This window comes from Chiroxiphia lanceolata, chromosome 27 (assembly GCF_009829145.1).
Source record: "Chiroxiphia lanceolata isolate bChiLan1 chromosome 27, bChiLan1.pri, whole genome shotgun sequence".
Classification (NCBI taxonomy): domain Eukaryota; kingdom Metazoa; phylum Chordata; class Aves; order Passeriformes; family Pipridae; genus Chiroxiphia; species Chiroxiphia lanceolata.
This window is the reverse complement of record NC_045663.1, coordinates 14,354-32,397: the sequence shown is the minus strand read 5'-3', so window position 1 is coordinate 32,397 and position 18,044 is coordinate 14,354. Positions and strand designations below refer to the sequence as shown.

The window sequence follows — 18,044 nt, the reverse complement described above, 5'->3', positions numbered from 1 at the left end:
GTGAGGTATCGAAGCCCCAGCGCGCACGCGCTGCCATCACGGCCCTGGAGCGAGAGGAGCCGCAGAGCGCACGCGCGTCAGGGCGCGGGTAAGCTGCGCGCGCAGCGGCTCCTCCCGTTCCCGCCCCTTTTACTGTTCCCCCCTCCCCCGAGCCCCGGTTTTCCACCATTTTGTGCTGCGGCTTTTCCGCGTTGTTTTTATCCCACTTTACCCTGCGAGCGCGACTCGAAACGACGGCCCATGGCGGAGAGTCAGTCAGCGGCGGGGCAGGGAGAGCCTGCGTCCCTGTGTGGGCTCGGATTTTCCCGTTCGGAGTCCGAAAACCGGCGGCGGCCGCTGAGCGAGCTGCGCGTGATAGACCTGCGGGCCGAGCTCAAGCATCGCAATTTGGACAGCGGCGGCAACAAGAGCGTCCTCATGGAGCGGCTCAGGAGGGTGAGCGGGGAGGCGCGCGCCTGAGGGGTGGGTGTAGCCGGCGTGACCCGGGCCCGGCGGGCACTGCCGAGGAAAATGGCGCCAAAGGGCCGAGGAACGGCGGGGCCGGGGCTGCGCCGGGAGCGGGAGTTCCGCGGAACCCGTTGCGACCGCTCCGTGCCTGACGGGGGAGGCCCTGCGCTTGGCCATCCTAGGAGCGAACCCTTCTGTCACGCAGTGGCGGTGGGTGTTGTGTGCGAGCCGGGCGCTTTCATCTACGCGGCGAATCAGCTCCCGATATCCTAGACCCGTACAGCACAGCGGGTCTGCTGTGGCATTCGGCCTAAGTGCTTTTAGCATGAATTTTCCGCCTTCCACTCAGTTCCTGCATTTATATTTCTGTACACTATGCACTAGGCTTTTGTTGCGTACTGGTATTTTTGTGGCTTTCTGGTTGGTAGCCTGTACACTGTATCAGAATGTTTGGTATGTTAGCAGAATGTGGAACACCTTCACCAAACTGATGCTTGCTGTTTCCTAGAGGCGAAGTTCTCACTCTGTCATAGCAGTGCACAGTTGCAAATGCTGTATGATTGACTTTTGACTGCTTTGCAGAAGCTTTACACCAACATGCTACTGTTTTCTCCATACTTGTTGCTTTGAGCTGGTGGTTCTTCATTTGTGTATCCAAGTTGCTGATTCCAAGCACCAGATTCTTGTTTTGAAATTTTTCAGCCTCTAGTGTCCAACTCTGAAACTCAGCAAAAATGCACAAATGAAATCTTTTATGTCCATCTTCATATCTACCTTTGTCTTTTCCTTTTACTAGGCTATTGAGGAGGAAGGAGGGAATCCTGATGAAATTCCAGTGGTTTCAGAAAGTATCATGAAGAAAACTCCAAAAAGAAGCAGCAAAGGTACAGGGCAGTTAGGGAGAATCTCCACCCCATCTCCCTTGAGTTTTCAAGCAACTGTACTCATGAAATGGAACCTCTTCTCTGTTTTTCTTTTTGCTTGATTTTATTTTGGGCACTGTTGCTAAATGTTTTGCAGTCCCAAAGCTGTAGCTAATGTTACTTGCCCGAGCCAGATTTGAGTAAAAATGGTTTTCTGGAAGAAATTAAGCACAACTGAATGTTCTGTTCCTTGGTTCGGACCTTTAATCCCATGTTACTGGTAGTCTTCTTCACATTTGTGCTCAGGTTTCTAGGGATGGGTGGTGTGGTTAGTGGTCATTTATTCACAGAATTTAATGTAATTTAATAAGGCAGGAAATGGTCTACTTGAAGGATCTGTTGGTTTCTTCTCAGCATTCCCTGAAATTTGTAGCAGACATTACTAAGTAACACTAAAGCAGTGTCTCTATTTTTAAAATAGTTAATTTGGTTTTTCATGTGACTGTACTTTCGTTTTTGAGAAATAAAAGGAATTTTTTTTTTTTGAGGTAGGAATGAAGTTTCTAGCAACTGCAAGATAACCTCTGTAGTGTTATGGTTAGGCTTCATAGCTAATAGCAGTCACATTTTTGTTCACAGAAGACTAGTTTTTAATCAATATGTGAAATCAAGTGTGTTTTCAGGGCTTTATGCTGGATTTTTCTAATGGTGAGACAGTCTTACATAATCCTTATTTTAAAAAAATAGTCTACTCTTTTTCTAGAATTAGTTAATTAGCACAGTTTCGTCTTATTTTGTGATCAAATACTGTTAAAATTTTTTGTATTAGAGCTAAGCAGAATAACTAGGTTAGATTAAGTATTTTTATTTCTGACTTTGACTTAAACAAAATGTAAATTTGTGAGATGAGATTCAAATGTTTTGCCAACTAATTTGTTTGATCCAAATTTTTGTTGTTACATCCCATTTGGAGTGATAGTGCAATTGCTTGCAGACTAAAATGTGAAATCTTGAGCAGATAGAGAGCAAATGTCACAGCTTTGGGTAAAAGCAGAGATTTTTGATAATCACATTAGTTTTCAAGTCTCAGAAAAATACTTAACATGTTACAGCACTTTTAGTATTGGGATGGAAATAAATGAAATTATTCTCTTGGCTTTGAAGTCTGCTTGTAGTTTTTGAGGAAAATAGAATTCATAAAAAATGAAACAACTACTTAGCTCTGAGCTTGAGGAGTTACCATTTCATGCTGAAGCTGGCATGCTGTTTTCGGTAGTGTCAGTTGTGATATGGCAAGTCCAACCGGTGCACAGAGCAATGCAGTAATACTCACAGAGATAGGGTTTTTTTCATTGGTTTGTGTTGTGTTTTTTGTTCGGGTGCTTTTTTTTTTTTATTTCTAGTAAATGTCTGTAAAGAAACGAAAGTTGAGATAATAAATTGCTGCAATCTCAGCTGAGCCAAATGTTCTGGGGAGTGCACAGTGGTGCTACTTGAATTCTTGCCAGACATTGGGTTGTAGCATGTGTATCAGTTACTGAACTGGTATGGCATACGAATGCTCGGTTGTGGAAAATAAGGGTAGAGCAGATAACTAAATTGAAGAGAATACCAACTTTGATGAAAAAGTAAAACTTGAAGAGCACTTATGTATTTACTGTCTTTTCATTCTAACGATCGTAATGTTGTTAGGACGTAGACCAGAGGAAGAGGGAGTAGAAGACAATGGCCTGGAAGAGGACTCGGGAGATGGGCAGGTATGTGAGGCTGGGTTTGAAGCAAAGTAACGACAGCATTGCTTTTAAGTTGCAATGACTATTACATGTACTTTTTTTCTTTTTACAGGACGATATTGAAGCAAGTTTGGATAACTTGCAGGATATTGACATGATGGATATTAGTGTGTTAGATGAAGCTGAAATAGATAATGGAAATGTGGTAGATTGCGGAGAGGATTACAGTGCTCATAATATTCTTGACTCGCTGTCTGATAGTAAAGAAAATGCTGATGCAGAAGTGAAAGAATTTCCAGATCAGCCTGCACAGTATGCTGTAGGTAACTTGGAGGCATCCCCACAATTTTCAGAAATTAAAGAAGAATCAAGAGAAATACCAATAGTGATGGTATGCATCTCTTATGTGTGTGGAATCAGATTTCTTTTTAAATTTATTTACTTGTGAATTAAATAGCACAATGGTAGCTAAAGAATATTTGGAACGATTTGGGACTCTACTGGTTTTTATGGCCATTGCTTATTCCTTTATATATTTGTGAAAATATGATTCTTAATTTTAAAATACTTATATGTTGTTTATGGGCACATGACTGTATGAATTAATAGCAGTCCAGAAAGCATTTGTTTTTAATCATGCTTTGAACTCTGATTCGCTTTATGTTTACATTCCCATTTTGACATCTTTATTTTAGAGAACATGTGAGGCATACAAATGCAATAGCTTATTTTATTCTCTTCAATTGAACAGCAACATTCAGGAAGCTATATTCTTTGTTATTTTTTTTGTTAAGATTGGGTCTTGCAGTTTCGAAAGTATTTTTATGTTGACTTTCCACGTTCATTTGGAATCAAGTGCGTATCTCCTGAAATGTACAACACAGCATTTTAAGAAAGTTATTTCTGCCCCATCTAAGAGGGAGTGTAGCTCTTTGTTGTGCACGCCCATTGTGTCATAAGTCCGGACTACAAGATTCTAAAGCTGTGTGGTTCCCTTGTCGTGATCTGAAAGTTCGGAGATAAGTTTGACCCCCTATCCCAAAGCATATCCTTGTCCTACATGAGTCAAATAGAAATACAGGGAAAGTAGGTTTTTTTCAGTGACTGAATTGCTTGAGACCAGGCCACCTCCTGTGGTCTGCTTTTTACCACTGAAGAAGGAAATAGTTATCGAGTTACATAGACTTTTTGGCTTTATGTTGCTGTAAATAACAGAGATATAAGTCAGAGAAAGTTTTCTGTTGGAATCCCCGTACTTAAAAGATTTGTGTGAGCTGACCAACATAGTTAAGAGGTAATGAGAAAGCTTATCCAGTCAGTGGAGATCGAGAGAAATCTTGAGGGTCATTGCTCAGTTTTTACTTTTATTGGTTGTTTTGTGTGCTAGATATATTTGTTTAATACCGGTTGTCAGTGAAACTAAAATCTTGGGTTTCTCATTCAGGTTTCACTGACGATATTCTTTTATAGATAACAAAATGTCTTCCATCTGTTTTTTTTTTTTAAAGGTAGAGTTTGAAGATGTTGGAAACAGTTTAGATGCTTCTTCATCAGATTTAACCATAATAAAGGTAAATCGTAGCCAGTTTTTCTTTACAGAAAAAACCCCATATAAAGCTATATGTTGAAACAGTGTATGTACAGGAAGTACGCAGTGGGTGCATTCTTACTCTGCAAAGAATAGGAACTAAGGCCTTTCTAATTTACTCGTATGTACAAAGATCTGTGTATCTCTCAGAATGTATATATGTATATGTGATATATGTACCATACTGAGTTTGGTGGTAGATTTGATTCCTTTTATCTGACGTATATACCAACTCAGTGCTTTACATTATATTTAACTTCCATTAAAAGTGGAGGTATCCCATGTTGTCAAGGAAACTGAAACTGTTCCTGAAATACTGACCTTGGTTCCACATCGCTCATGGTAAGTTAAGGACACTAGCTCCAGGTGAACCTGGTGTTTCTATTGATCTTGTTTTCAGAAAGGAGACGTCACAAAGTACGTTGTAAAGAAGGGTAACATGAAAATAAGGTTTTCTCTGTGCGGCTTATGTTTGTTGATTTATTTACCGATGTGAATGTGCACCATGTGTTCAACAGGTGTCTGAATTTGAGAAACGTTAAAGTTTTTACACAGTTCCTAAAACTTTGAGGATGTTAAAAACTCACGTTAAACCTTCTGAGAAATTTCAACGTTTTCAAAGCTGAAATAGGTTAAATCATAGTAACACTTCCGTTAAATTCTGCTGTGTATTGGGTGGTTGAAAGGTGTCATTCAGAAAAACAGCTTGACTTCTTATGAAATAGTGATATTTCTCCTTTTTAAAATCTTTTTCACTGCAGGAACTTGAAGAGTTACCTTTGGAGCCAGGTACTGTTTGGGGTTTTTTTTTTTTCTGTTTGGTTGGTATTTTTGGGTTTTTTTTGGTATTTTTTTAATGAAAAAAGAGTCTTGGGCATTTAAACAGTTCCATTCTTCATTTAGGCTTTTTGCGTCCCTATTTGTTTTTTTTTTTAAATGTATTACTGTAGTGTTCATTTTTATGGTGGACAATCCAGGTCAATGCAGGGTCATAGAGATTGGAAACCTAGTCATATCACCAGATCTGTGAATAACCACCTTTTGAAAATGTGTTTAATGCGATGGAATGATTCCATAGAACTGTTACTACAGAGTGGAGTTAAGGAGTGAGCCTTAAAGATGTAAAGGTTCTGAAAACAGATCTTGTGATATCACACTGTACAGCAGTTCTATAAACATAATACAGGAGTGCAGGTAGTACAAAGCTCTGGTACAGAACAGACATTAAAGAGTGACGGGACTTCAGAAGAAGGAATACACTGTCATCACAGGAATTTACTACGGATCCTATTCACTTTCTGGACTGCAAACACACTCGTGCACCATCAGAAGATGCCCAGTTCTCATGTTGGACTGTCTGCTAAAAGAAATTCACAGAAATTTGGAAATTGAACTCTCAGTGCCTTGGTACGTTCAGTTAAGCATCTGGGACTCTGGAAGCTAACTCGAGAAGAAAAAGCTGAAGGATTTAATGAAGAATATGGAGGATGAGCCAGAAGTTTTTTGTTAAATCTGTGGGGGCATTTTTCTTCCCTGTTATCGTTTTAGGGCTGATTTGGTAGTTTGTCAGAAAGCAGTTAGCAGAGTACTTTTAACACTGTGTACACTAGGGTTTTCCAATCTCTGTGTAGCTTAGAAGTTCTCTTGGTGTTAGTGTGGCAGCCATGCCAGTTCCACATTTGTGATTGCTGTATTTCCCTGGTGATTAAATCTTGTGCCATTCTATTCCTGTTAAATCCGTAGAAAATGAGAAAATACTCGACATTTTGGGGGAAACTTGTAAATCTGAAGTACTTAACGAAGAAACTTCCGAAGTGGAGCGGCCACATGCACAGGAAGCAAGTATCGCGGTGCCAGGCAAGAGGCTGGCGGAGGAAGAGGACGCTCTTGCTGCCGCTCAGTTGGAGGAAGATGCTTTAGATTTGGACAGCAAATCGGCACAAGCTATGGCAAGGAAGGAAGCAAAGCGTTTAGTTGTAGCAAAAGGGGAGACATGTGAACAGACACTAGAGGAAGAGAAGCCGGACTCTGAATCTTTAGTAGTAGAGACCCTAAGCGATCAGAGTAGCAAACGCTCCCAAGGCCTGGAAGCCTCTAGTGGGGAAACAGCGGCAAAAGGCGCAGGTCCTGAAGCCAAAGATAGCAAAGAAGATGCCAAGAGAACAGAAGACAAAGCTAATTCTGAGGAATCCCCTGCTACTAAAGAGTCCTCAGCCAGTGAGGGCGGTGATCAGAAAAAGAGGTTTGTTTTTTCTCCGTTATAGACCAGATGCTATCTTTTATCATTGGTCGTTAAGTGATGCGAATAAGCTGTTTCCTTCAATTGGCCACCGAGACTGATGAAATTGTAGCCTATTCCTAAAGAGTGTGTTTTATTTCTCCGTGTGCAGATATTTTTAATTTTTTTTTTAAACACAGTGGGTTTGATTTCTTTCCTTCCTCAACCTTCAAAGGTTGTTTTCCCAAATTACTCTTATTTCTGTCATATGCAAAACAGAATTGTCTGTTTACGGGTACAAATCCCTATTTCCTGTCATTCTTCTATAAATTTGTGTATATAGTGTTTAGTTTGAAACTAATTTACTGGTAGGTATCCAATTTTAGTAAACTATCTAGAATTAATGTTCTATTTGCATTCAGTTGGTTGAATAATATGATGTTTTGTCTCTAGCCCTGTTGAGGAGAACAGAGATAGGAAGATAATCTCAAAAGATGAGAAAGGTATGTACATAGGTTTTTTGTGGTGTGTGGGTTTTTTGTTCGTTTGTTTGTTTGTTTTTAATGTACAAAGGACCGGAAATAAAAATGTTATAGGGTCGACTCTAACAGTTACTTCTGAGTTAACACTGCTTCTTTTTGTGTCTTCTTCATTCTTTAACCACATGCCTGTCTTCGTTGTAATAGTTATACTGGAGTTCCACTAGCTTCATGAATGGTATTAGGTACCAGAAAGACCAGGATTTGTCTGAAAAATCTTAACAGATCGCTAAATCTCTAGGTTTATACTCTGTGTGGCAGTTCTGGTGAGGACTGTTAATTCAGTGAACCTGCAATGCACTTGTCACACAGGCCTTCGAAGTATAGCTTAAAAAATTTCAGTTCATGTAACTTCTGTAACCTTACTGACCAAAAAGTTTGGGTTTTGGTTTTTTGGGGTGTTTTGTTTGTTTGTTTGTTTGCTGGTTGGTTTTTTTGTTTTCTTGGTTCAATAACGAGCCTCTTGTGAATTAACATTTATTACTTTGTAATTCTCCTAAAAGGGATTGAAGTACAGGAAGAAAATATGTTTCTAAAAACACATTAAGACTGTTCAAATGCACAGTAAGCCTGTACTTCAGAAGTTAATTTTTGCAGGCTCCGGTGCATTGATTTTAAGAATGAATGGAAGAGGTAGGAGTGAAATTGCATTTGAAAAGTTTTAGGAAGAAAAGAAGTTGGTTTTGCACTGTTGCATTTGTCTGCTACATGGTCTTTTGTGTTTGGCTTTTTTGTACCTCAGGCCGTGTGGGTAGTGGTTCTGGCAGAAATTTGTGGGTTAGTGGACTTTCATCCTCTACTAGAGCTACAGATTTGAAGAATCTTTTCAGCAAGTATGGAAAGGTATGTAGTGGATATGTAAATTAACAGACCATTTTAAGGCTGACCTTAAATTTAGATCTTATTTTCCCTGATGAATAACTGGGTAGCTAAGTACTTAACTTCCTTGCGTTATTTTGAAACTCTGTATCTGAAAGTAGCATACTTCATAAAGAAGGTTGTCTGAAAAGGAGGGGTGGGGAGGAGAAAACCAGTTTGCTGAGAATATCTGTGCAGATGCCTGCAAAAATGAGGCAGTTCTTAATAGGAGAGACTGGTAGAGTATCATGTGGGGTTCTGTAATCTAATTACACCTCTTGAGAGCTGGTTTAAATTTTTCCATTTCAAGAAGTATTCCTTTGAGCAATCTAGTTTTTGAGGGCAGGCTTCCATTTGTTCTGCGGTGCCCACTAGCATACAAGAGCCGTGATTGTGGAAAGAAACTCCTTGTGTGACTATCTGCCCTTCTGCCAAATACATTTCTGAATGTAGTATTAAATGTTTGTCTCGCTAAGCGCGTGCCTCTGGCTGTTATGAGATTGTCATCTGTGGATTGAAACTAGCACAGATGTGCTGAAAGAAAAAAGAAAATGGTAGTAATTTTGTTTTTTTCAGTTTTATTTAATTATTACACTCCCCACTTTCCGTATCTATATCTATATATCTCTATATAGATAACTTCCTTCAGTTACTGATTTGCTCAGCGACTTGAAGATGAATTTTTGTCAGCTGATTATGACAGTGGTCTCTTTTTCAGCAGAGCTGTAATCAGCAATCTGTTCTACGATCGGAGTTAGCTGTTTCATAGAATGTTGTGCTAATTTTATACTTTTTTGTGAACATGTGTAACAATGTTAAATTTGAACGTTTTCTGCCATGCTTTATTTCTGTTGACATGGGCATAACCATTGCTCACATCACACTCTGTGTAGTAGTCTTTAGTGAGGCACTTCTAGAACACGGCTGGCCCAGCAATATAGAGGTCAAGTTAAAACAATGACCTTTCTTTTGCTGTCTATCAGACAAGCCTAGTGATGTGTTCTTCTGAGAATACTGATCGAATCTTCTGTGCTGAGCATAATTCCTGCCTGTTAAAAGTGGATAGGTGCTATACTGTGTAGTACTGGTAGACAGAGGTGCTGAAGGATGGGGGACAGTTCTAGTAGGGCCTGAAACAATATGACAAGGGGAAATGGTTTTGGACTAAAAGAGATAGATTCAGACTAGATATAAGGAAGAAATTTTTTACGATGAAGGTGGTGGAAACACTGGCATTGGAACTCTGGTTGCCCAGAGTGGTGGTAGATGCCACATCACTGGAAACATTCAGGGCCAGGTTGGGTGGGGCTCTGAACAGCCTGCGCTAGTTGAAGATGTCCCTGCCCATGACAGGGCATTGGACTAGATGGCTTTTAAAGGTCGTTTCCAACCTAAACCATTCAATGCTTCCATGAAATGGTGATTAAATTAGAATTTTAGTGGCAGATCTGCAAACACAGGTTTTTGGGTTTTTTTTTGTTTTTTGTTTTTTTTTTTTATTTCCCCCACAAAGGTGGTCGGTGCAAAAGTAGTGACAAATGCTCGCAGTCCTGGTGCTCGCTGCTACGGCTTTGTAACAATGTCAACATCTGAGGAAGCCACTAAGTGTATTAATCATCTCCACAGAACAGAACTGCATGGCAAAATGATTTCTGTGGAAAAGGTAAGTGGTAGATATTTCAGGACACTGTAATAAAAATAAAAGAATGCAACTTTAATGTCTGTCTCTCACTATAAAATTATTTCTGGCTAAATTTCTAGGCAAAAAATGAACCAGCTGGAAAAAAACCTTCAGACAAAAAGGAAGGTGAAACAAGGAAGGAAAAAGACAGGCACCATTCTGCAGAGTCCAAATCTGAGAAGTAAAGTGCTGTTTTGTATTTTTCTACATTTAAAGACCACTCATTTGAAATACAGCCATGTGACCAAGATGAACAGTAACTGTGATAAATCTTGATTTTCTCTTTCATATTGCATCTGAAATAAGAGTAATACTCGAAAACTTGAAATTGATGTTCTTCAGCAGCAAGGCCATCTTAATTGGCCCTCTGCTCAGAAATACAAAGCTCTTTAGGGTTAATATCAAAACTTGTTATATTAGGAGATACTAAATCAACTCCTTTCTAGATAAACCCTTATTTTTATCAGTCGCTCATCCTCTGATCTGACTCCGGCTTGGTCTCCTCTTTTAACTGACAGCTATTTCTATGATTTAGTCTGTCTTCTTGGTTGACTGTTGGTGTGGTTAGCAAGTGATACTTCAAATATTTGTTTTTCAAGTGGTTTGTTGCTTTTGAAAGAGGCATTTTTCTTTTTGTAGATCTGTTGGTATTAAGAAGGAGGAGAAGACCGACAGAAAAGATGATGCTAAGAAATCAGAAAAAGATGAAAAAGAAGGAAAAGAGAAAGAGGAACAAAAAGCTGGATCTTCTGATAGATCTAGGGCAAGCAAATCGGGTAATGCTAGCTGTCTTTCAGAAATGTTTTCAAAGACACTTGTTTCAGAAAAAAACAATTGAAAATTGGTGCGAAGAATATGGTGGCCGTGACAAAACTTTTACTTTACATCCAAAAAGATTTCCTTTTCCAACTTGATAGGAAATGGAAGAACAAGTATAAACATTCAGAATTTGCAGCTGATTCATAGACTTCAGCTTCTGCAAACCTTAGTGTTCTTATTAGATATGATTGCTAATTTGGTAAAAAGACCATGAAGCTTAGTAAGACTGAGGTTTTCTTAGTGTACAAAAGCCAACATCAGAAAATACCTTGAAAACTTTGACTTAACTTTGCTGTAAGTTACTAGCATTCTTTCATAATTACTGGACTTTAACTACTCCAAACGTTAAACTGTGAGTTTTAAGGAACTATCACTGAATTTAGACCCGACACAGTGTGTAGTTCTATGTGGCCCCCCCCTTTTTTTTTTTTAAACTGTGGCAAAGGGATGTATTTTGCAGACAGGAGAATTAAATTAAATTTGCTTTCTTTGTCATCCCTGCCAGAAAATACTACTGTAATTTTGTGGTAGCTTTACTGCCCCCATCCTCAACTTGTCCAAATCTTGGTAAGCTATTTAAATCATAAATAAGTTCCGTAAGTAATTGAAAACCTCAATAAAATAACTTTTTACTGTTTAGTGTCTTCACAGTTTTAAATCTTGCATGAATTGTTGAATGTTTCGTGTATTACTTATTTTTGGATGTATTTGGTTTTCCAGCAAGTCGAGGAACCGAAAGGACAGTCGTAATGGATAAATCTAAAGGAGAGCCAGTTATTAGTGTAAAAACCTCTGCATCAAAAGAGAGGGTAAGTCCAACTTTCAGAGAAGCTTTTGTGTAAAAATAGGTGTCAGATAGCTTTATACACTTATAGTCGAAGGGGTTTTTGCCTTGCATATTGGTACATTCATCCTTTTATCAGTCTCTGGAAAGCATTAGGGTGTTAATGGTGTGGCAAAGGGTAAATGTTTCTGTTTCACCTTCTTTATAGTTTTGCACTGCTGTCCTAGTTGAAGAAGTAGAATTGCAATATGAAAATGTTGTTAGGATTTCTTTCCCCAGGTTTGAAATACAGTTACTGGTGACCATAAAGTTGTATTATTTGCCATCAGTGCAAGTCAGGTCACGTGCTCCTAGTATTGATATGTATTTAAATGCTTGAGAAGTTTTAGCCAAATTTGGGATACTTTTCCCTCGCCTACTTTTTCCTGGCATTCCAACATTGTTTGCCTCTTGTAAGGTATGATAGTCTGTTTTGTTCAGGTTGCTATAAAGTAGGCATTTACCTAGGAATTTTAGCTAAAAATGCACTGTGTTCAGCTAATGTATTGTTTTGATTCAACTCAGAGTACAAAAAGCCAGGATCGCAAATCTGAGAGCAAAGAAAAGCAAGATATTTTATCGTTTGATAAAATCAAAGAACAGCGAGAACGTGAACGTCAGCGACAGAGGGAGCGAGAAATCAGGGAAACGGAAAGACGCCGGTGAGTCTTCCCAGTTTTGCTCTAAACTTTGACTGGTATTTCTTTTTACCTCCCTTATGTGTTTTGTGTTTTGAACAGGCTTGCAAAAGTAGTGTTGTGCTGACCCTCCAAGAGTGGTATCTCAGATTGATTTGATATTAATCTCTTGGTAAAATAGACATAATACCAGACAATGAAGGGTTTTCCTATTGAAATCGATGTTCTCAGCCTGTGCGTTTCAGGAGACTTTTGTAGGTTTTGTGTTCCACTTGGTCAGATTTGAATTTCCATACTTGGTTTTTCCCTGTAATCTTGTAAATACTTTTTGTTTGTCAGACTTATGTCTTAGGACATGCTCTCTATGAAAGCCTTTTCAGACCTGTCTTAGAGTAGATATTGTGTTTCTTAGACACTTTTCAAATGCTCATCTTTGCTTTTTTCATGGGGACTTTTTTACTTTCCCGTAATCTAAGCTGCTGTTATTTAATTGGGAAGAGATAATTCGAGTTTAAGCAGCTGGTGGTAAGAACACAGAAACTTTACAAACAAAAGAGCAAAAGCAAACAAGAAACCCCATCCAAAACAAAGAAGCAGTAAAGCTTAGACTTAAGATTCTCAATTTAAAACAAAGTATCTCTTTTAAATTAGAGAGAGAGAGAGGCGAGATCGAGAGCAACGTCTTCAAGCTATTCATGAACGGGATGAAAGACAGAGGCTCCAGAGAGAACGAGAACGACTGGAATTTCAAAGGCAGCGTCTTGACAGGGAGCGCTTGGAGAGAGAGAGGTTGGAGAGAGAAAGAATGCACATAGAACAGGAAAGGAGACGAGAACAGGAGCGAATCCAGAGAGAGAGGGAAGAGCTGCGACGTCAGCAGGAGCAGCTACGTTATGAACAGGAACGGCGATCTGCCATGAGAAGGCCTTATGATCCTGATGGCAGGTAATGATAATGGCAGTGACATTCCAAACTCTTCAGAGTACTCTTGATAAAGCAGCCACGGAAGCTCACAGCTGAAGGACTATTTACGTGTTGCTTTTAACACTTTATAGCAATCTTGAAGAGGAGAAATGTTGTGCTTGTATACTTGTAAGCAGTGTTCTATTACACGAGATTTATTCTTATTTCTCAGAGAGGAGTGACCAAGAATAGTAACTGCATCAACTCTAAAGCAGGATTGCTAGTGGGAACAGATACTCATTCTTACATCAGCACTGTGCTGAAATTAAGCTTTGTGTATAGTGTCAGTACACCTGGTTTTCTCTGAAACCAAAATGTGATTCCTTCTTAATGCGCGCAGGTTTTTAATTAGAAATAAAAAGTAATAGTTTAGGTAATTGGATAGGTTTGATATCAAGAGAGCAGGAAAAGGAAGATCGTTTTGCGATTACTACTAACGGTGACCACCTTTGCAGGCGAGATGACCCGTACTGGCCAGAGGCGAAGCGAATGGCAATAGATGATAGATATCATTCTGAATTTAGTCGTCAAGACCGATTCCACGACTTTGACCACAGGGATCGTGGACGATACCAAGATCATTGTTTGGACAGGTTGGCAAGGCAGTATCTTTTCTTCCTAAACCTTTATGGAAATCTAGTGTCTTTTTGTGGCTTACCTAATGGCTTGAAGGGTGTCAGAAGAGTAAAACAAATGACCCTTGTGCATTTCTCATGTCTAATTTCGCATGTGCTTGCAATCCTTTGTTTTCATGGGTTATGGACATACCAGAAAGAGGCTGCATAAAGATTGTAAACCAAGTCCTAATGTAGTCTGCCATGATGCTAATGGAGATACTACAGCTTCTCTCGATGTGTGCAAGTCTGGTTTGTGAATCCCTGTTCCTCAGCCTAAGACTTAGTCTTTTGCTTTAAAACTTTCTGTATTTTCATCTTTGCAGCCTGGCTAATGCAGATTTTTAGCTCCACAGAATGGAAGCATGTTTTCTGCATAGTGCCATTGAGACTTCTGTTTTGCTCCCAAAGGATCTTTGGTGAAAGCCATACTACTTTGTTTTTGCCTTGTAACTCATTTCTGATACTGGTAGGTTCACTCAGTATTCTCTGTGGGTATCACTGAGTGCATGCCCATGCCTCAGTGATGCTTTGCTTGCCCATGTTACAGTGAGAGATGCTACTTTCATTTCTTTTTATGCTATGAAGCAACTCCTTTGAGTATCTTGCCGCTAAAGGAATGTTGGCATCCAGATTTACAGCCTAATGAAGATAAATTTTTGTGCGCTATTTCATGCAGACATTGGAATTATGATTACTGTATTGATTAAACTGAAACTGCCCTTTTTTGTTCCAGAAGAGACTGTACAAGAGGCATACCAGATCGAGATGGGCAGGTGCGTTAGAACCAAATAATCGCTTCTGTGAAAAAGCCAGTCAAGCTGACCCCAAAGCAGAAAGAACACAGTGCTCGTGCAGCCTAGTTCTTAAACGCAGTCACCACTGGGTTTAAACTGAGCAGATGTTCAAGCAGCAACTAATTTTGTACGCTAATGTGCGTAAAGTAAGTTACTATGTTATCTGCTTGCTAGGGTGGTAGCCACAGATACGGGCAGGGGGAAACCTCCGAGCGATGGGAGCTACGGTACAGCATCCTTTCAGGCTGGTATGTTGCAATAAAAGTTTTCTGGTTAACCATCTTAGGTGTTAAGAGATAGTTGCTGTAGTTTCTTAGCTGGTGAAGGATCCCTTCTGTCACATTTATCTGAATGGTTTTTAGAAAATAACTAGTGCCATAATGAAACAAGGCAGATGACTTGGACAGATAAAAGGACAGGTGTGAAAACCAATACCACAAAGGTATTCAAAACCTTTCACTTCTGAAGAGAGGTGGGAAGTAGGCAGATAATCTATGTAAAAATTAACAATCTGGAGCCAGAATGTAAGCCTTAAAAAACCTTACAAACAGACTTCTCCCACCAGTGAGCAGAGCAGAATATGAGCTGTGAAACAAAATAAATGCCTAGAGTGAACCCTGCACAGTAGCAACAATGGAACCAGTTAAAAAAATGAGTTTGCTACCATTTTGTTTTTTGACAGCTGATAGGAAGGCAACGTCCAAGAAGCTGAATTTTTGCAATCAGAAAAGAAAACCCATGTTGATTCTTAGCATAACTGAGTACCATTTGCCTTTCAGCATTACCCGGATGATCGCCATGGAGGGCCTGATCGTCACTCACGGGATAGTTGGGGTGGCTATGGGTCTGACAGAAGAATGAATGAAGGGAGAGGGATACCCCCACAAACCCGGTTAGTGCTTGTGAAATAAGGGAAGGGATTGTAGTTAAAATTTTAGTGCTCAGTGAACCTTTGAAGGATGACAGCGGAAGCAGTTTGACAAGTGTGAATCCTTTCTCCAGGCAGTTTCTTTGAGCACCTGGAGGAGCAAGAAATTCACATGTGTAGCTCCCGCATCCATCAGGAGAATGGAGCGTTGTAGTGAATAAAGAAATGCTGCTCAGTTAGCTCATAGCTGTGTTTCTCATAAAAATAACTTTCATGTCTACAGGTGAGATTTAGTCACATACCAGATGCTCCAGTAAGGCCTGCAAAAGTCTCATTTATGGCTAGTGATCAGGTTTTAAGAAAATTGAGTGATGAGAGTCTCTGCAGTGGTGAGGGTGGAGAACTGACTCATGTAGAATCATGGTGGTTTCTCTTTAAACCGGTTAGTCAAGCTGGGCATATTCCAGATGCATAATGTTCAGTTCTGCCTAAAAATACACCAGACGGAGAAATGGCAGCCAATGAATTGTTCCATGTCTAAGTATTTCAGTCCATTGCAATATCAGTGATGTCTCTATAGGTCAGAAAGGCAAGTTTTGTTGTGTGAAGGAGGCTGTTCAGCAAGTTTCTCATTGTTCCACTTTGACCAGTTTTTATTGTGATGATTGGGTGGTTATAGCTACAGCTCGATTAACCATTTAACACACTTTTGTATGGGGTATGGTGTTTGGCTTTACCCTATGCTGCTAAATGGATAGGGGACGTACCTAGAAGATGTTCTTTTATTTTTTTAAGAGATGGACGTGACTGGGGAGATCATGGTCGAAAGTTAGAGGGGCATCAAGATCGTACATGGCAGGGAAATGTGGATGGAGGAATGATGGGACGGGATCATGAGAGATGGCAAGGTACACTTGCTGCTTACCAGTGTGATTGTGGTTTTTTCTGTGAATTATTGCTGCTGAACTTCTAGTGGTAGTTAAATCACTGAGAAAGCAAATGAAATTCTGGGAACAAGCTGACTTTTTTATTAGGAAAACACAAAAGCCTGTATTTTTTCTTTTTTTTCTTTTTAAATTAGGTGGTGATAGAAGCATGCCTGGTCAGTCAGGACCAGGCCATGGGATGAATCGAGGAGGGATGTCTGGGTAAGAATTTCTGTCAGAGTGCTTATAATGTTTTTGTAATAGTTGATTGATCTCTATAAAACAAATTCCTGTGTCAATTGTGAAAAATACTTTCAGTTTCTGCTTAACAATGGATTGGCAAGGGGAAAAAAAACCCAACAAACTAAACACACATCTTTTCTCAGAGTCACAGTAGAAGTAACTTTTCTGGGCAATGTTCAATTTGTCTGGCCTTATTTTTAGACGTGGAAGCTTTACACAAGTTGGAAACCAGAGCCAGATGCTGCAGAGTACTGGAATCCAAGGTGTGTTTGCGGGCCAGGAACGGACAAACAGACTGACTGAACCCCGTTTTAGCCGCCGCTACTGAAAGCGCTGTACATATATGTTTGTTTTTTTTTTAATACCAGATTACAGTGGTCAGGAATTTTATTAACCAGGCTCACATTGAATTTGTGATTATAAAAGAGCAAGACTGCTGCTGCATTGTAGCCAAATACTATGTCAAATTGGTTTGGTTTATTTTTTGTTTTCTTTTGTTTGTAATGAACGTGGTGTTTGTCAAACATCACCTAAATTTCTGTAAGTGAAGCATTCCATTTTTCAAAAAGAATAAAATCAGCGTATGGCTACTACTTTGTTGTTTCTAGAGTCTTTGGCAATATGCCTCTTATGAGGGATGTAAAAGTCAGTGAAGAGACCATCTGCTTTTAACACTGTGAGATTTGAAGTGACAAATCTGTGACACTATGGATTTGTATCTCCTTACCTGCATTTGAGAGAGGAAGGATCAATGCGTTTCCTTGTTTAATTCTCCACCGGGAGCAGAGAGTCCTTCCTGGTGTGGAAATGCCATGCTGCAGCAAAATGGCTGCGGACACTTGAGGGCCAGCATGTGGAGCTTCGTGGAGCACTCCTGGTGCTTCTGGCCAGGTGACTGCTGCTGTGACGTCGTGGCCACAATCAAAAGAGTGCAGATTATGAGTAACTAAGTAATTAACTAATTATGAGTAATTAATTATGAGTAATTAAACAGGACCTGGCTTGTTCCCAACGTTAAATAAACAAATACCTTGCTGCTTAAAGATACAAAAGTCTCTGAGCAGTTTTTCGGACCGGGTTTTTTGGCACCACAGTCCAACTATTACCAAACACTGCCACCGTAACCCGTAAACCGTCACCCAGCGCCAGATCCGGACACCTCTTGAACGCCTGCAGCAACGGCGACTCCACCACCTCCCCGGGCAACCTATTCCAATGCGTGACCACCCAATTTTTTCCTAATCTCTAATATGATTCTTCCCACTCTCATTGTAAGGCCATTTCCCCTGAAATAAAGAAGGAAATATAAAATACGAAAGAAAATTAAAAAAGCGAGCAAACTAAAAAGGCAATAAAATGAAAAGTGAAATGTAACAGAAAAACAACCCTTCTTGGGTAACCGGTTAATCCCCGCCCCGCCCTCCGA

The 18,044-nt window shown here is 39.8% G+C and overlaps 1 protein-coding gene across 5 annotated transcripts; it reads left to right on the top strand.

Annotated features, from left to right (window-relative positions):
- The first annotated feature begins 134 nt into the window (after positions 1-134).
- LOC116799012 (scaffold attachment factor B1-like) lies at positions 135-17,211 on the top strand. Of its 5 annotated transcripts, none has more exons than XR_004360976.1 (21): positions 135-435; positions 1,244-1,331; positions 3,003-3,067; positions 3,156-3,434; positions 4,552-4,614; positions 5,393-5,420; positions 6,375-6,873; positions 7,303-7,352; positions 8,131-8,231; positions 9,760-9,909; positions 10,008-10,108; positions 10,567-10,703; positions 11,467-11,555; positions 12,095-12,231; positions 12,859-13,152; positions 13,626-13,763; positions 14,521-14,560; positions 14,756-14,829; positions 15,361-15,473; positions 16,531-16,597; positions 16,820-16,866. XR_004360976.1 is itself a non-coding variant. In XM_032711762.1 (21 exons), exons 1-21 carry the CDS (start codon positions 241-243, stop codon positions 16,944-16,946), a joined length of 2,874 nt encoding a protein of 957 aa, XP_032567653.1. In that variant the 5' UTR covers positions 136-240; the 3' UTR covers positions 16,947-17,211. The 5 variants fall into 5 exon arrangements, 3 of the variants coding, with proteins under 3 accessions (XP_032567655.1, XP_032567653.1, XP_032567654.1); XM_032711762.1 differs by lacking the exon at positions 14,756-14,829 and adding an exon at positions 16,245-16,357 and having other exon boundaries at positions 136-435; positions 16,820-17,211; XM_032711763.1 differs by lacking the exons at positions 135-435; positions 14,756-14,829 and adding exons at positions 496-657; positions 16,245-16,357 and having other exon boundaries at positions 16,820-17,211.
- Positions 17,212-18,044: the final 833 nt, after the last annotated feature.